This window comes from Strix aluco, chromosome 6 (assembly GCF_031877795.1).
Source record: "Strix aluco isolate bStrAlu1 chromosome 6, bStrAlu1.hap1, whole genome shotgun sequence".
Classification (NCBI taxonomy): domain Eukaryota; kingdom Metazoa; phylum Chordata; class Aves; order Strigiformes; family Strigidae; genus Strix; species Strix aluco.
Window position 1 is genome coordinate 38,803,874 of NC_133936.1, and position 16,412 is coordinate 38,820,285.

A 16,412-nucleotide genomic window follows, 5' to 3' on the forward strand; every position below is an offset into this window, starting at 1 on the left:
TTTCTTCATAGGAAATCGTTCACCCTTCAGAATATTGCTCTCTCACCCTTAAAGGTTAAGCTATCAGTAGCTCCAGCAGGGACAAGGGAGCTTGCAATAATCTTACTTGCAAATGGCCAGACCAGGCTAAGGTTAAAAGCAAGGTTTGGCCTGCCTTGGCAGTGAGAAAGGCATGTGTTGCATCTGATCTTTGCATTGCTGTACCTTCAATATCCCGAAGAAAGTTATGCTGGGATCGAATTTTCACTCACCTGTTGCTCTAAAATGGCTTGTTCACATGTAGATGTCTACAGGAGGTCGTCTTATCTTTACTACTTCTAAACTATGCTGGATCTGGGTATGCATTATGAGAGAGTCTTTCAAAGGTGCCCTAAGTACCTGGGCAATTCAGGTCCTCATGGGAATAGGGTGTCTCAGTCTCCTGAGTGTTTTTGTGTTTTCCATTTCCACATGCCCATGGGAGTTAGAAGTGAACTCATGCATACACAGGCTCTTCTTCATGTGAATTTGCAAACACAGTCTCCAAAAGCAACCCAAAGCCTGTCCATACATGTTGTCTGCCAGAAGAGAAGGCCAAATGTTTGAGCAATGATTAAAAAGATTTATAATTAAGAATAGAGGAGACTCTAGTTGGTGTATTTGAAAAGGGAAGTGCCCAGATATTTAACATGCAGTAGTAAATCTGTAGTTGCCACTGAAATTAGTCTAGCAACACTTACTCTAGTGTTGTAACAAAATATGTCTTAGCTGGGAGTGACTTGGGGTTCAGGATGCAGACAGTTTTCTTGGAATGGCACTGTACATGCTCATCCAGACATTTTGCACACATGCACACACAGTACAGAAAAGTGTATTTGCCTACTGACACAGTCTGGAGGAACTTCGTGTTGCCCAACAAAACACTGTTCTAAATCCTAGTTTTGATATTGTATCTAATAAATTTCCTCTTTCAGAAGTCCTTCCGCCCCAGATTCCTCAGCATAGCAGAACTACTACATGAGGGAGGTTTTAAGGTAGGTGGTTTCAGTTATTTAAATGTGAGAGTTTTCAAAATCTGAAACCTACTTAGCTTGTTACAGGAATGGAGAATATTGGAGTTTGTTTGGAGATAGAGAAAAAAAGGACATTTTTGAAATACAACAGGAATTTTTAGCCAAGTGTTCCATAAAGTCAGCAGGTATACCCAACTAAAAGTTTTCATTATTTTTAACTGAACATACGGGATTGTCATGAGGGCAAGAACAGGCCTGGCTCTGCTATCAGCCTGCACCCAGGATGTCACATTATAAACTCCTCTAAGTTCTCCGAGAAACAAAAATGCCAGCAGGATGCCATGTATGACAGGAGGGGAGGAAGGGGAAACCTTTTAAATGGAGAAGGTCTTTGCAGTGCTTCATCTTCAGGGGTATTCACAAGCTGCAGACATGAAATCTGTGGTGTTTACACCCCTCTTGAAACTCTTCTGCATCACATTGCATCCATATCCCTACTGAAAGGTAACTAACAACACAGCCACAGAAGATCGGTGAGAGCTTCTTAGTATTAAGTATTTAAGTACTATTTTCCTCAATGGCATTAGTGTAACTACTGGATTTACAGTTCTGCCTTTCAAAACTTCATGCTAGGCAAAAAAAAAAAAAAAAAAAGACAAAATTTGTCAGTGATTGAACTTAAGCGCTATTGAAATTCAGTGGGATTTAGCTGTTCCTAAGCCATTTAACTGCTTCTGGATGTGTTCCTACCATTCATTGACTATCATCCATCAGCAAATCACAGATAACAGAAAGTTGGGAAAGTCATGCTGTTCTCTCTGTGTCTGCCTATATGGAGAGACACCCTTGTGATGAAAAATGCCCTCCAAAATCAGCTCTGACACCCAGGCTGTGTGTTGGGTTAGACCCACATGAGTTAAATGCAAAGTTTCAGTATTATGAAGCACACAGTAAGTAACCATTTTTTTCCTTAAACAGCTTTATGCCACAGAAGCAACCTCAGACTGGCTCAATGCTAATGGTATCCCAGCAAATCCTGTGGCATGGCCATTGCAGGAAGGCCAGAGTCCGAGCCTCCCTCCGGTCAGGAGGTAAGAATAATACCTTGTCAAATTTGTGTTAACATCCAGGACAGCAAATACAAGGGGCAAATTGCTGGCCCTGTTGAGATCAATGATAGTGATTTAATGGGACTTTGGATTCAATAAAAAAATTTTGTTTTATCTGATTCTGTCTGGAATTGCCACAGCAGGGAGGTTTCAGATTAATTAATGAACATCTCCTTGAACAGTCCTATTTAATATGGCTTGGATGTATTCCTTCATGTTACATTTTCATGCAACGATATGTGGGATCTGAATATTTAGACTTTAATGACAGTCAGTTATGCCTTTAACAGAGTTGTGCTGAGCTATATGAAGGCTGAATATTGCTTTGCATCACTGAGTAGAACAGAAATAAAGCCCAAATTCCTGAGTCGCAGCTTAGTACCTTAGCCCCTCAACCCTACTTTCTTGGGATGTAAGACTAAACTCAAATGAAAATTTTCACTGTTGTTTACCTGCATGCCTGTGCTATTCATCATGGATTTTCATTAAGCAAGACACACTGTGATATTGTCTTGTGCCTTGTCTCTTCAGGCTGGTAAGGGATGGGAAAATAGATTTGGTGATTAACCTGCCTAACAGCAACACCAAGTTTGTCCATGATAATTATGTGATCCGGAGGATGGCTATTGACAGCGGGATTGCTCTGCTCACTAATTTCCAGGTACTTCCCATGTTGTTCTTTCTCCTCTTAGTCATAAGAGCCTTCAGAGTTTCCAAGCACTTGTGACCTTAGATTCCAGTGTGTTTGGACCCTCGTTATCTCTGACAAATAATAATGTGCCTGAAAATCATGGCCACACAATTGTTTGAATGGGTTTTTTTTTTTTTTTGCTACTATACAAAATAACATTGCTCAAAGTAAAAAAAAAAAAAAAAAAGAAAAAAAAAAAAAAAAGAAAATCTTGAGTCCTGTACTGCAGCTGAAGTTGTTGCTGTATCATTTTCACTTCAGAGCAAACTTCTTGCACAGGATTGCCTGTAACATGTTTAAATTATGCATGGCAATATTTTTTTAGTGGGATGTTTTTCCAGTTCGGTCCTTAAACCTTACAGCAGGATGTAGCTGGGGTTTCTTGAATGATCCTTGGGGCAATACAGTTCCAAAGGGCCATCCAAGTGGAATTGCTGCCTGTCCTGGTGTAGTCCCCAATTGCCAGTCATTATGTTTTTGTAGCTCCTGACAAACCCCTTTCACATACTGATAGGGGAGGAGAGGTTTGGTAATGCAAAGTGGGACTCCTGCTGCCAGCAGTACCTTGACTTCCTTTGCAAGTGGCTTCAACTGTCACAAAAGAGCCTCATCTGGCTCTCATTAAGCACAGTGGCCAAATTCCCGTTGATTTCAGTGGGCACTGACATGGAACCCAGTGACATGAGCTGGTGTCCAGCTGTGCAAAATCTTCTGCTGTGATTGGAGTAGTGGAGAGCAGAGAGAATGCCAAGCTGTAAGTTCATAGGATAATGCCAAACATGATTAGCAGGAATGGGAAATTGAAGACCCATCCTTTTCTTACTAGCGAAACACACACTGACAACCAGAACAGGGGTCTCCGTCCAAAATTACCACACCTGCTTGATGCATTTCACTGAAACCTTTTGATTGCAGAGTTTTAATCTCTGAGTTGGAGAGAGGAAAACAACCCTGTGTACTCTTAAAGGCTTGGGCTGTAGAGGGAAACAACAGCTCTCATGGGATAGAGCTGTCTTGCCAAAGCCCAGCACCTCTGTGTCTCTCCAGCTGGACTCCAGAGGGCTGGCGCCAACACCCATGCACAGTCACCTTGAAATTGGTATTGATTTGGATGGACTCAAGGGCTGGACCTGCATAGGGTAGTTTCAGGGTGTGAGTGCAGAAGTCTGGAGCCTGCTCTATTACCTCGGCCTTCTGCAAAAGGCTTTGCAATGCTCAGTCCTCCTCTGCTTTATATTGACAGGTGACAAAGCTTTTTGCTGAAGCTATCAAATACTCTGGGAAATTGGACTCCAGGAGTCTCTTCCACTACAGACAGTTTGACAATGGAAACATTGCATAGAAGAACTATCTTCAACCTGCAATCTTACTGCTTCTGGCTCCACAAAAGAGAGAGGATCTCAGAGCATCCACCTAACCATCTTTACATGTAGTTTATAGCATCTGCACTGATTTTTTTTCTAACATACACTAATTCCAAGCCAATGCTTTTGATGGGTCATTGGAAAGCCATCCTCTCCCCAGCCTCTACACCATCTTCTCCCCATTTCCACACAGGATCAAATATTAGTTACTAGATGGGTAGATCCAGACACCACCACAGCAGAGGAGATGAAAGGAGATACAAGTGATCCTATGTGGGGGTTGTTCCTTTTCGTAACCAAGCCTGCTCCTCCTTAGAAACGCCCTCCTTGGGTCCGTACTCCCAGCTGTTCTCATGCTGGACTACTAGAGCCTGGCCCCAAACTCCCATAGAAAGACACGTAGCTTTCTCTTTCCATTGCTGATTATTGAGGATTTTACAACTTTATGTAACAACTAAACATCCTCCTGCTTGATCCGCCCAATGATACCATAGATGCCTGCCATGGTGATGAATGTGATAGGAGATTTTAATGACAGATGAACATGAATTCCCCACAATTTCCTGCAACATCTGATAGCATGGTGCAGCTACTTTTTGTTTGGTTTTTAACCCTGGTCAAGAATCATCTTCTTCAGCCTGTCAATTTGGTGGGAGAGGAAGGGTATATGTGTCTTGGAACTGCTTCCAACTTCTGCTCAGTCCTTCAGGCTATTATTATTATTTTTTTTAAATTCTGGTTCAACATTCTGAATTCAGGTGGCTGTCACTGTATCATAAAGGCTTCCTCTCAGCCTTGTGTCTGGCTTCAGAAGTGGAGAACTCCCCAAAGATTTCTATGTGTTGCTGTCCAGCATTTTGTGCCGTGATTGTGGGCATTAAAATTGAATCAAGGCGAAAGTGTTGCAGTACTTTACCCATCCCGATTAAGTGACTCCTTCACTTTTGCTCTGGCCTTGTCTGCTGCTTTTTCAGCTCTGGCAACACCTGCAAATGGTGTCCACAGAGCGGACACTCACTGTGCCACATGGTGCATGTTATCACTCACCATCTGCCTTCAGACTTGCTGAGAGCCTTCAGCAGCTCTGTGGCCAATGGCACTGCATCCTGCAGCATATATAGTGCCTGCCTCTAAACACTTACCAGCTAAGGAACATGCGTCTCTCTTTTTTCCTCCATGTTGCAGGACGTACACAGCACACTCTGGAGTCAGGAAGATTCAAACTTGGACAACTTCTCTGAGACTTGCTAGAGTAAGCTAAAATGGAGCATTTTCCTCCAGCCACATTCTGTCTGCCTGAGATGCCAGACGCAGGGCACTGCTAGCTTGTAGTTACCTAACTCCTATGTATCCCCCAATAACTGCAGGCCCTGCCAAGAAATACTGCTGCCAGCTACTGCTAGATATATGGTGGTGGAGCTGTGTACCACCCAGCAGTGCTTTTTCTGAAGCTATCAACACTGAAAGTAGTGCACTTTGGGCTATGCTGAGGAGATGAGCAAACCTAGGCTGCTTGCATGTACTCTGAAGTTCCCTTCTTGGGTCCCAAGAAGCTTCAAGTGTAGAGGGGGAATAAGGATGGATAGATAGTCTAGGGTTTTTAAAATTAATTCTAAAACATTTAGGAAGGATATAAAATCTGATGAGAGCTATTACTGAGAAGTGCAAAGGAGTGGGCAGAGGCTGTGATGCCTTTGAGTACCATGGGACTCTGAGCAATTGGTGCTAAGTGCCAAGACCAAATTTTGAAGCAGGTGTGGATTTTATTTCTGATCTGGTTGACATCCCAAGTGCTCTTGTCATGGGCATTTCTTCAGTACTAACTTTTGTGATGAACATAACCCTACCTGCTGTGCACAGGGAGAGCTTTGCACTTTTAAAGTAGAGATGTTATTAAAAAAAAAAAAAAGAAAAAACAAACAACCAAAACTCCAGAAGAGCCTGAAGCCATCAAGTGTTCCCCCATTCAGTTGTGAAATGGATGACTAATAGTGGTTAATGAAGCAACACTCTAGCTGCATCCTGCACACGTTTTTTTTCAGTGGCAAAAATCCCATTAACAACTGGTGTCATCTCACATCCTCCCACCCTTCTTTTACCTCTAGTAGTGAACAAAGTGACATCTTAAAACACCTGTATTCTCTTGTTCTTCCTCTTCTATTTTGTCACATCTCTCATGAGCTGAAAATGAAATAAATGCCCTGGATTGTGACAGCTACTCATTCTTAAATGCTGCATGGCCTGGATTCTGCCCTTTTTTTTTTTTTTTTAAGGTGGGGTTTTTTTGTTTTTGTTTTGGTTTTTTTTTTAAAGCATTGATGAACACTAGTCTGTTAGGAAACCATCATTCTTATGTTTGACAGTGAATGCATCATTTAATGTGGAGCTGCTGTATGCCTCAAAGGTGAGGAGGTGATGGGAAAAGAGCAGGAGGACAAAGCGAATGCGCTTTCGCCTCAGCTGCATGTACACAAGAGAAAGGAGAAGCCCTGGTCCCCCAGGAGGGACATGTGAAATGTAAGTGAGGAGCCAGATGATAGAGCAGCGGGCTAAGAAACATTGAAGAGATGGGAACTTTATAAAAGGAGCTGCCAGTCTTGGAAAATGGGAAAACCTGTACTGCTTTTAATTCTACTTTCTTAAACAGTGCTCCTGCCAATTAGCTAACAGTGTGGGCATATGTATGTCTATGTATACATGTATCTATACATTCCTGTTGTTACTTATTGCAGCAGCTGCAGGTACTTAAACCACAGCTTCTTTGGTGTCCACAGACTCTCATATAATTAGAGTGGAATTTAGTAGAAAAACACACCGGGGCTGAATATATACTGAGTACTCTGCAATTATGCAGTAGTGTTAATGTTTGCTGCTGGTGCTAAACACTGGTCCCTTCCCCGCTCCTCTGAAGCAGGTGACACTAATGTCCTTCCACAGTTAATCAGACCCATCTATATATATACACTGTCCCCTGAGCTGTCTTTTCCTCCAACTCCTTTTGGTGTCTCCTCTCCTTCCCCTGTTGAAGAAAAAAAGTTCTTTTTGCTCTGACTGATGCAAGATGAAACTCTAACTCCTATCATGGTCAGAAGGAGACAAGAAATCATCCCCCAGCTTACCTTGTGCAAACAATGAATACTGGTTGAATTTGTTTCTTGATATGCTTTTCTTCTTTGCGTAATGAAGGTGTGGACACTAGCGGAAAAGATTTTTAAGTATCTACAGCTGTTGGGATTAATGCCTATCTAAAAAAAAAAGTTAACATTAGTATCCTTTGTACCAAGCTCATCTCTGCTTTCAACAGTTTCTGCCTTATGTCTTTTTCTTATTAGTCTTGGGGAGGGTGACAATGACAGATGAAAGAAGATGCTATTCGGAGCAAGAAATTTGCTAATCTATGAACAGCCAAATAATTTTATTCTTTTTTTACTGCCTTAAAAGAGGGTTGACAGAGACACATGAAGGTATAAGAGACAGTACAAAGCACAACTTTTGAGATAAGCACAAGAAAAGGTGGCAAGAGCCATAATGAAATATGAAGGAACCTAATTTTTAGTAACAGACATGGTTTTTTTTTTTTCCCTCAGTAGTCAGTCTGCTGAGCCACAGGTCTCCAAGTGTGCCAAGTGCTCGGAAGCTCTGGAGGCTTGATTTCCCAGGAGACACTGCTGAATATTGAGGTCAGGCTCTTTATCCAGTTGATCACCTTCCTGGATTTAGTCTTCTGCAGTTAGCACCATTTAAATCACTTGGAGATTGCTCAGGCAGCCCCTGCAGATGTTAGTAGCAAAGCAGTGATAGTTTAGCATGTTGAAAGCAAGAAGAAAAGAATGTAAAAGTGAGGACAACTTATTTCTACCACTTTCTGCTTTCCTGGTAGAGGTCTTAAAACACAGCGAGATGAAAGCATATGCTTTATATAAGTGAAAAAAAAAAAAGTGAAAATCTTTAAGAAACCTCTTTGCTATGAGATCATATGAAAGAGTCGAAATCAGGTTTCTGAAAGTCCTAAGAATTAGCTAAGTAGGAAAGACTCCACGATCTGAAAGAGCTCTTGGCAGTGAACAGAGAAATAAGTCTTGCTTGGCTTGCAGGTCGCTGGGTTTTCCTGGACTGGATGTTACCACCAGCCTGTAAGGCATCTTTTTTTCCTTCCCCCACATGCCAAGTATATTTTGCACTCTCAGGGTTTAAAAAGCCTATTTGTGCTTTGGTTCTCTGTGCTTGCAACAGAGGGATCTAGGAGTCTGGCTGGGAGCTCAGCACCTCTATATCTTTATTAGAAAGTGATCCATAAAAGTAGGGAAGGGATTGGAAGTTAGCATGATACTAAAACCCACAACTGTAGTGTGTGTGCAATACCAGTGGCTCGATGCATGCCTGCTGCCTGTATCCCAGCCAGATGCAAACAACCCCTAGCAGGAGGGTGGGCTCATGCAGCAACCAAGATGAGGTGGTAAAAGGAGAGAGCACCTCTGACTCCTTTTGTTTATAGTGTTTATAACACCAAATCGTACTCAGAGCAGGCCTGGACCTTGGGAAGCTTTCAGCAGACATAATTAGTGCTGTTGTCATCTCTGCAAGGACAGGAGGTGCTGCCATGCCATATGAAGCATATGAATGCTACTGCTATAGCCATCTGCAGGACATTGAAATCTGCTATGCTACAACAGTCAGCTGCCAAATAGTACCCAAAGCCTCTGTTTTTCTTCCTTCTGCATCTCAATGTCTAGTGCTGCATAATGTAATTTATAGGGAATAATCTGGTTACGCTGTAACATTTGTTTCACCCTTACATTGAAGAGAATTTAAATATGAACCTTTTAATGTTTTCTAATTAAATGGAGAACATAATATTTTTTTATTAACTAGGTAGGCTAAACTCTCAGTCATCCTCATAATTAAAATATATTGAATTCTGCAGACTGATAATACCAGTTGAGATAAACTCTTTTAATTCAGGGAAGTTTGTAAAGATGAAACTGGCAGACAAAAGCATTTGTTGCAAATTATGTTTGAGCTTTATGATAATGTACTTTGGGGAAAAGATAAATAATTGCTAGGGAGTAATGCTAGTGCTTTCGGATTACCGTAATCTTGGATAAATACTCCGGATCATCTAAAACAGTATCCAAGAGTAGCAAGTGCAGCTGTTTTGCAGTGAGCTGCAAGGAGTGCCAGGAGTTTGTAGTTCTGGCATAATTCATTCTCCCAGGGAAATTTTCTTGTTATTAAAGGTCCATTTTTTACTCCTGTAGCATGAAGTTTCTTAAACTTCATGGATATGCGCTTTTTTTGTCAGTCTCTACAGAGCTGCTTACACTAGTGCAAAGCCAGCATAATGTTGCTGCACTGATTTTACACTGCTTTTAGCCTCTGGTGTAAATGATTGCCCAAGATATTCATCATAGAGAATCAGGTGCCTTTTCAGGAAAAGCATTTGCTCTTCCAGCTCTAGACAATCTTGTTCTTTTTTCTGACTTCCTGAGCATTACTAAATGCTGCCAAGCTCTTGTCCTTCAAGATCTCTTGTAGTAATGAGACCTCATTATAGCTTAAAACAGCCCTCTGCTATTCACCATCTTTGAGAGGCGTTACAATCCATCCCCTTATGACAGAAGCACTTGGAACAACTCTTAGAAAAGTGGGTTATGTTCTGACTAAGCATCATGGGGCATGGGTTGAAGTGTTTGCTGCCTTTCATGATTCATGGGAGACAATGGTGGAGGTGAAGCTGTCGAAATGAGACCTTTGTTGAAGGTCAAACCTGACCCTTTAGTCAAATTTTGAATGCATTGATGTGGCTAGCTGACAGCAAGTCAGTAATGTGTTCTTACTGCCAGTGAGTCTGAGTTCTTAGTATATCCTAAAAGAAGCATTGAAATCATTTGTAGTGCTCTTCCAACAGCTATAAAGGTACCAGTATTTGACTATTTTGCAGCTTAGCCTGAGCGGTTGATCCTGAAGTGAAGGTCTCAGCAATGCTGTATCATTTATATCTCATTCGGATACCCAAGCACATGGTGCCTCAGCAATAGTTATCTCATGGGGAGTCTCTCCTATGCAGTTTTCATATGAACAGCAAAACATGGCCGTTAGAGCTTGGCACAGGTAAGCAAAGAAGTCCTGTAATAGTGGTGAGGAGGAGGTATATGTCCATGTTATCATGGACATCAGTAACATATAGTATAACAATGCCATTCACCATCTGAACACTGTGCAAACCAGACAAAGAAAATACAGACTCCTAAGGGCATTTAGGCACAGGCCCCAAAGGGCACAGATAGAGAGTACAAGGGAAGAAGGGTTGACATTTAAGACACTGGGCAAATTCCAGATTTGTTAGCTTACATTTGTTAGTAAATGCTGTTAAGTCATCTCTGGTAGATAGGATAGCCTCAGAGGTTGTTACACTTTGAAAGGGCTGGGAGCTATTTCAAGTGCAAGAGAAATCATGCTCTGTAGCTGGGAGAGGAGCAGATGAGTAAAGCATCAAAATGAGAGATACCAGAATTTAACTGATGGTCTTTCTTCATCCTCATGCTCTCCTCATGCAGTTCAGGCTGGGTGAGATATGCTGCTAGACTGGGGGGGAAGTGGTTCATTTTCTGTTTGAAACTGCAGCAGTATTTGGTGCAGGAAGAGAGTGAATGTGCGCCACAGCCACATGAACAAAGAGCAGGAGTCACCTGGTTGTGCTGCAGTCTGGGTTACCACCACTGTTACTCCCCAACAGCACCTAAATGACAAAACAACCACTTCCAATTTCTTTTCTTACTAGCATGAATGTACTTGAAATGAAGCTGGATACACCCAGCTGTTCTGAGCTGAAAGTACCTCTGAACAGATAATAAAGATCTGAGACCTCAGCAGAGAGAAGAATGCCAATTATATAAAAGCATATCCAAGAGTTCCTCAAAGATTGCATTTCTGTCCTGTGGGATCTAAGCTTAGTGCTATAGCACTGTTTCGTATATTAGTGTAAGCCTAAGCATCCTTAACTAAAAGCTGATTATTTTTTTTATAAATTAACTGCAGGAAAAACAGCCTCAACAAATTCTGTTCACTATCTGCCATCAAGAAAAGCCTATTAACAATAATTGTTGGGTTTTTAGTTTTCAAAGAACCCATAATTAAATTTTATTGTCTCATAAGTGATTAGAATTAATTGCTTCCACACTAGCTCTTGTGCTCATTATCTGCTTTAAATTGGGAGTGGTTTTTCTGCAGAATTCCTTCATTTACCACAATCCCTTTCTGTTACATTCCTTGCTGGAGAAAATCCATCGCAAAGGCTGTTCATTCTAAGGAATTACTAAAAAGTGGCAGGTGTTGATTTAATATATCTTATTCAACAGATCAGGATTAACTAAACGGAATGGCTTCTCCCAGCGTTTAAACAGAAATGTCATGTTTGTCAGAGAAGAGGATAGGGAAAGCCACTTCCACATTGGTTAGATTTTTGAAACTCACACATAAAGACTGAGTGCTGTATATGACTTCTTTTTAAAATGGTTTTCTGGTGCTAATCTGAGAACTAATGCTGTGTAGAGGGGAGGATGTATTACAGATTTACTCATGTTACAATAAATAATGGTAGTTGTCTTTAGTTGCTGTTATGCTGATTTAAGACCCTTTTCTCACTAGTTTGCTGGGCTTGAGTCTGACCTTCCAACTATTAGAGTTGTGACTTGTGTTAAGCTTGATTTGGACACTGGGTGGGACTTGCAAATCCTACAGACTTCCTAAAGAGCCAGAGTATGCCTTGTTGGAGACCAGCCACATCTCATTCTCTGTCCATAGAGATCCCCTGCCAGTTGGGATTTGCCCAAGCAAAATCTCCTGGCCATTAGACTTGCAGTATCACACCCCCTTTAACAATAGTCTTCTCCAAGGGCCTTTCTAACCAGCAGGAAAGAATTAAGGTGTAACCGCTGGTCTTCACCTTTTACATGACCTTCCTTCCATGGCTCAGGTTTTGAGTTTGTTTTCCCTTCTCACATAGTAACTATTTGGAAAAGGAACTTGCTTTTATCCTACATTAGTTCTCTCAGGTAGTATCTGACCAGGCTGTGGTCTCAAGCCTCATGTCCAAATGTCTCTAAGCCATCATAACAGTTTTCGAAAGCTGTCGGCTAAGGGCTGTGCTCAGCAGTGGTGCTCCTGGGGCTCAACTGAAGAGCAGGGCTCATCTCCTCGTGATTTTTTTGTGGGTCACTCTCTGAAACACAAATCCTGCAGCCTTTCCCTGCCATGCACAATGGAGGTGTTTGACCTTCCGTCTCTGATATTAACTGGTAGCAATAGGCAGCTGCATAAAATCCACTTATGCAGAGAACCTATTCCAAATCCACCCCCTATTCTACTCACCTGTGGTTCTCCACTGGTGAAAGGATGAGTTAAAGGATGCCCAAATCCTTAGGGGTCACTGTGTAAGGCATCTGGTGAAGGGGGTTGCATAAGAACTGTATAAAATAGAATACTACACTGCTTAATACAGTGTGACTTCACACTTAGGCTGTATTTTTAGAGGGTTAGAGTGCCTCAGAGGATGCGTTTATAATAAGAAGATGTTTCCTCTCAATGCAAGATGCTGCTCTTATGGAAAAATCCTATACAATTTTCATATACTTGTCATTACACAAATGATATAGAGTATTAGGCCCTTTGTTACAAACCTTGAGAGTTTAGCAGACAAAGAATTGCTCCCTCTGAATTGTGATAACTTCTGGAACTGAATGGATTTAATTTAATTATCTATCCCATGGAAAGTTATCACTGTCTATTCAGCTCCAGGACACAGCAGAAAGTAGGAATGATTTGCTCTGTAGAAATGGGAGAGTTAGAATATAAGTAGTGTAGTCACAGAGAATTTATGTGGACAGTTTCCAGTCCAGATGAATTACTTTAAATATGTGAAAATATTAATAAAATGGGTTTCATTACAGTGTGTTAATGGCAGCAAGGAATGCCCTCAATTGCTCATTTCAGCAGCTAATCTGTCCGTAGGCGCTCGGATAAGGAAGAGCCTCAGGAAGACCAGGAGGTTATGCTCTGTAGTGAACCTTGAAAGGTTGTACGATAGAATATGTATTTACAGCATTTTGTAATTAGCAGCACCACATATCACTTTGATCCCAGCTGGAGGGCATCACAACCTTGAGCTGCTCCTCTAGGATGCTGTGATTTATGTTACCATCCTCTGAAGGCAAACACTTGGCGGAGGCTGGACAACCAGCTCAGGCCTGTCTGATCAGAGCTGCTGCTCAGTGGTTTTCTCCCACGCCCTCTAAGCACATGGATCGTTTTGTAACATGAGGAAGGGTTGGGTTTTTTTCCAGGGATGTAAACTGTGCCCCTAATAGCAATTCAGCTTCCCTGCAAACCTTGCTCTGGGCAAATGACTGCTTATCTGAAGGAGTGATCTGCTGTTCCAGGGGACCTATACCTGGTAGTAAGTGTAACCTAGCAGCTTGGGTGCTAATGAGGGGTAATCCCTTTGAAGACTTTGCTGCCTTAAGCAGGTCAATAGTCTAAATTCCTACCTGGCATCACAGGGATTTTTGTTACTCTGGATAAGGATCCCAGACAGAAGCTGCTGAGGTTTTTTACTGGCTGGTTCCCAGGTGCCCTGGACACATCTGTGGTACCTTCTCCAGGCTGCAGTGCTGGTTTGCTATATCAGGACCTGACAGGGAAAAGTATTCACAGAAAGAAATCTTATTGCTTTCCATGGGTTTATTTCAGTGTTTCGTTTTTTAACAGAAGAAAAAAGAGGGAAAATATTTAAGTCATCTTTTCAGGATCATATTTGTTTATGCTTGTGTTAAAAAACATAGAAAAAAGAAGCTCCTAAAGCCAGCCTCTTCACAGTAGAATGGGTAGCAAATAGTGCCACTTCAGTAAATGTTTCCATTCATTTTTCAATAAATTACCAATTTATACTTCTGAATGTGGTAATAAAAAGAGATAAAAGGACAGAAGAAGGAGGAAAACTTGGGAGGTTTATGTTTACTGCCAAGCATTTGGTTTTATGTTTATCTCATGGAAAGTAACTCCATATATCATGATAATTGACTTCACCAAGTACCTTTGGAAAAAAAGGCTTTGCAACAAAACATCATCTTGTGCTAAAGACGACTACACATGGTTTTTCCACCAAGTAAAATATTCTCTTTTGAATCAATGGTTTAAACTTTTTACAACGTTCCTATTCTGTGGTTCATTTGACCAGTTGGTGGCTGAGAACAAGCAAGGTCATGGAATAAATAAAAGCAAAATTTTTTAGTTCCCTTAAACCCCAAACAAATCATCATTTATCTACCATCTCTCCAGACTAATTGATTCCCAAGAACTTTATGGAGTGAAGGCTTCCCCCTACCCCACTTGGTTCCAGCTATTTGCTTGTTACCATTTTAACTATGATGATTCACAGGCAACTCTTCCACGTTCCTGACCAGGGACTTTGATCCACCAGACTTCTGAGGGGCCACCAGATTTTTCCTTGGCATCCTGGGACAGGAAACAAGGACTGTCAAGCAGCTGAGATTCTGATATTTTCCACCATTTAACACAACAAAACAAGTTTCATTGCTGATCTATTTTGGAAACAACACTTGTGGCAGCTCCTCTCTGAGTCAGTCAGAAGAGCAGAGGATGGGATTGTGGCAAGCAATAAAAAACCCTGCTGCTCCTATAAGGACTTTAATTATTCACCTCGTTACAGGTGAGACCAAGGGAAGCTGGCAGCAATGCCAGCTCCAGCACAGCTGTGAAGGATTTATTTTTCTCAATGATGAGTGGAAAAGGCTGTAAAAATACTGTACAAGGTTGGCTAATAAACTGTATTTTATTAGCCATACTTATTATGAGTGTTTACAAGCTAGTGTGCTGATAGGCATTTTAATGAGATAGTATTCCTTAATTGCAATCATTCTGGGATTACAAAACAAAGGATAGAAAGCCAGAAAGCTGGAAAACATAGCATATGCATATGTCAGGTCAAGATTTATAGCCGGATAGTGAGTAGCTAGCTTGGCAGCAGGTACTCTAAACTGTTACAGTGCTGGCCTCGTCAAGTCATTTGTGGCTTGTTCAAAGCAGATTGATAGTGCTGATTTGCAGATGTTTGTGATTGAAAGGAAAATGTATGTGCCTTATCCATGGATCTCCCTGGAGCATCTCAGGCCCCTGAGGTCTGATAGCAGACCAGCCAGCCAATGGCATCCCCTTCTACCCCTGGTTTCCCTTGGTGTCTGTAGTGGACATAGGGAAAGGATGAAAAGGCCTGGACAGCCTCCACATCCCATCTGATGCAACAAGCCCTTTGCAAAGTCAAGACTTAAACGTGGGTTTTTTGAGTCCCATTCTAACACCACCAAGCTCTACCATGGTTTTATTTGTGTGGAGTTACGGTACAACTTCTCTTTCCTGACACCTGCTAGCAAACTGGCATTTTGCAGGTTGGAGCCATGTTCTAGAGTGCTTCCAGCCAGTAATAGTGGTGCACTTCCTAGAGATGCTGCTTGGTTAGGGGTTGTGATGTACTCGCGTGTTGGCAGCGTTACATCTCAGGCTATGATACACCAATAGTAACAGTCCTATAATCAAAGTAATGACAAGCTAGTGGGAAATTAAGTTTAATCTGAGAAGAGGCTCTGTGAAAACGCCTTTGTGCTTATTGTCTTTGGCTGTCTATTTATTGCCTTTCAGTCACACAACCAAAAATGAACTCTGCTTACGAACAAAAAGGTTTTACCAATTATTTTTTTTCATTGTGCTTCCTTCTTGCCCTCCCCCTTTGCTGGCGATCCTGCAAATCCAACCTGAGTTGCCAGGGTCATGCTGGTTTCTTTACTTTTTATGCCTGATCTCCAGTAGTGAATGTTCTGCAGGCAAGCCACATCCTCAGTGGTAACTCTGTAGGCCTATTGTGGGCTGCTGATTTGCCCCCGTGCATCCGTGTGGTGCTTAGGTACAAGCCATGAGCTGTGCATGCAAAGGAGCATCTCCGTGCTGCTGTCTTAGCCATGGTGGTCCTGCAGTTCTGACAGCTAAAAAAGGGGAAGGGGCTGCGGAAAGCAGATAGCATTCAGAGCAGTAGTCACCTAGGACCAATTTTTTCAGGAAATCAGGTATGTCGAGATGCAGATTAGGGGAGGTTTCATGGCTGCATGCTTTTGTAAATCATGCTTTGTACCAATGGCCATTTTAGGAGTCTTAATCCCATTCAAACCTTGCCTTTTATCTCAGTCCC

The 16,412-nt window shown here is 41.8% G+C and overlaps 1 protein-coding gene across 1 annotated transcript in view; it reads left to right on the forward strand.

Annotated features, from left to right (window-relative positions):
- CPS1 (carbamoyl-phosphate synthase 1) overlaps positions 1–4,134 on the forward strand; it is a 94,792-nt gene extending 90,658 nt beyond the window's left edge. Inside the window, exons 35-38 of the mRNA XM_074828319.1 lie at positions 954–1,013; positions 1,971–2,083; positions 2,633–2,762; positions 4,036–4,134. Coding sequence (XP_074684420.1) covers positions 954–1,013; positions 1,971–2,083; positions 2,633–2,762; positions 4,036–4,134 — 402 coding nt within the window. The remainder of the gene's footprint in view (positions 1–953; positions 1,014–1,970; positions 2,084–2,632; positions 2,763–4,035) is intronic.
- The last annotated feature ends 12,278 nt before the right edge of the window (positions 4,135–16,412 follow it).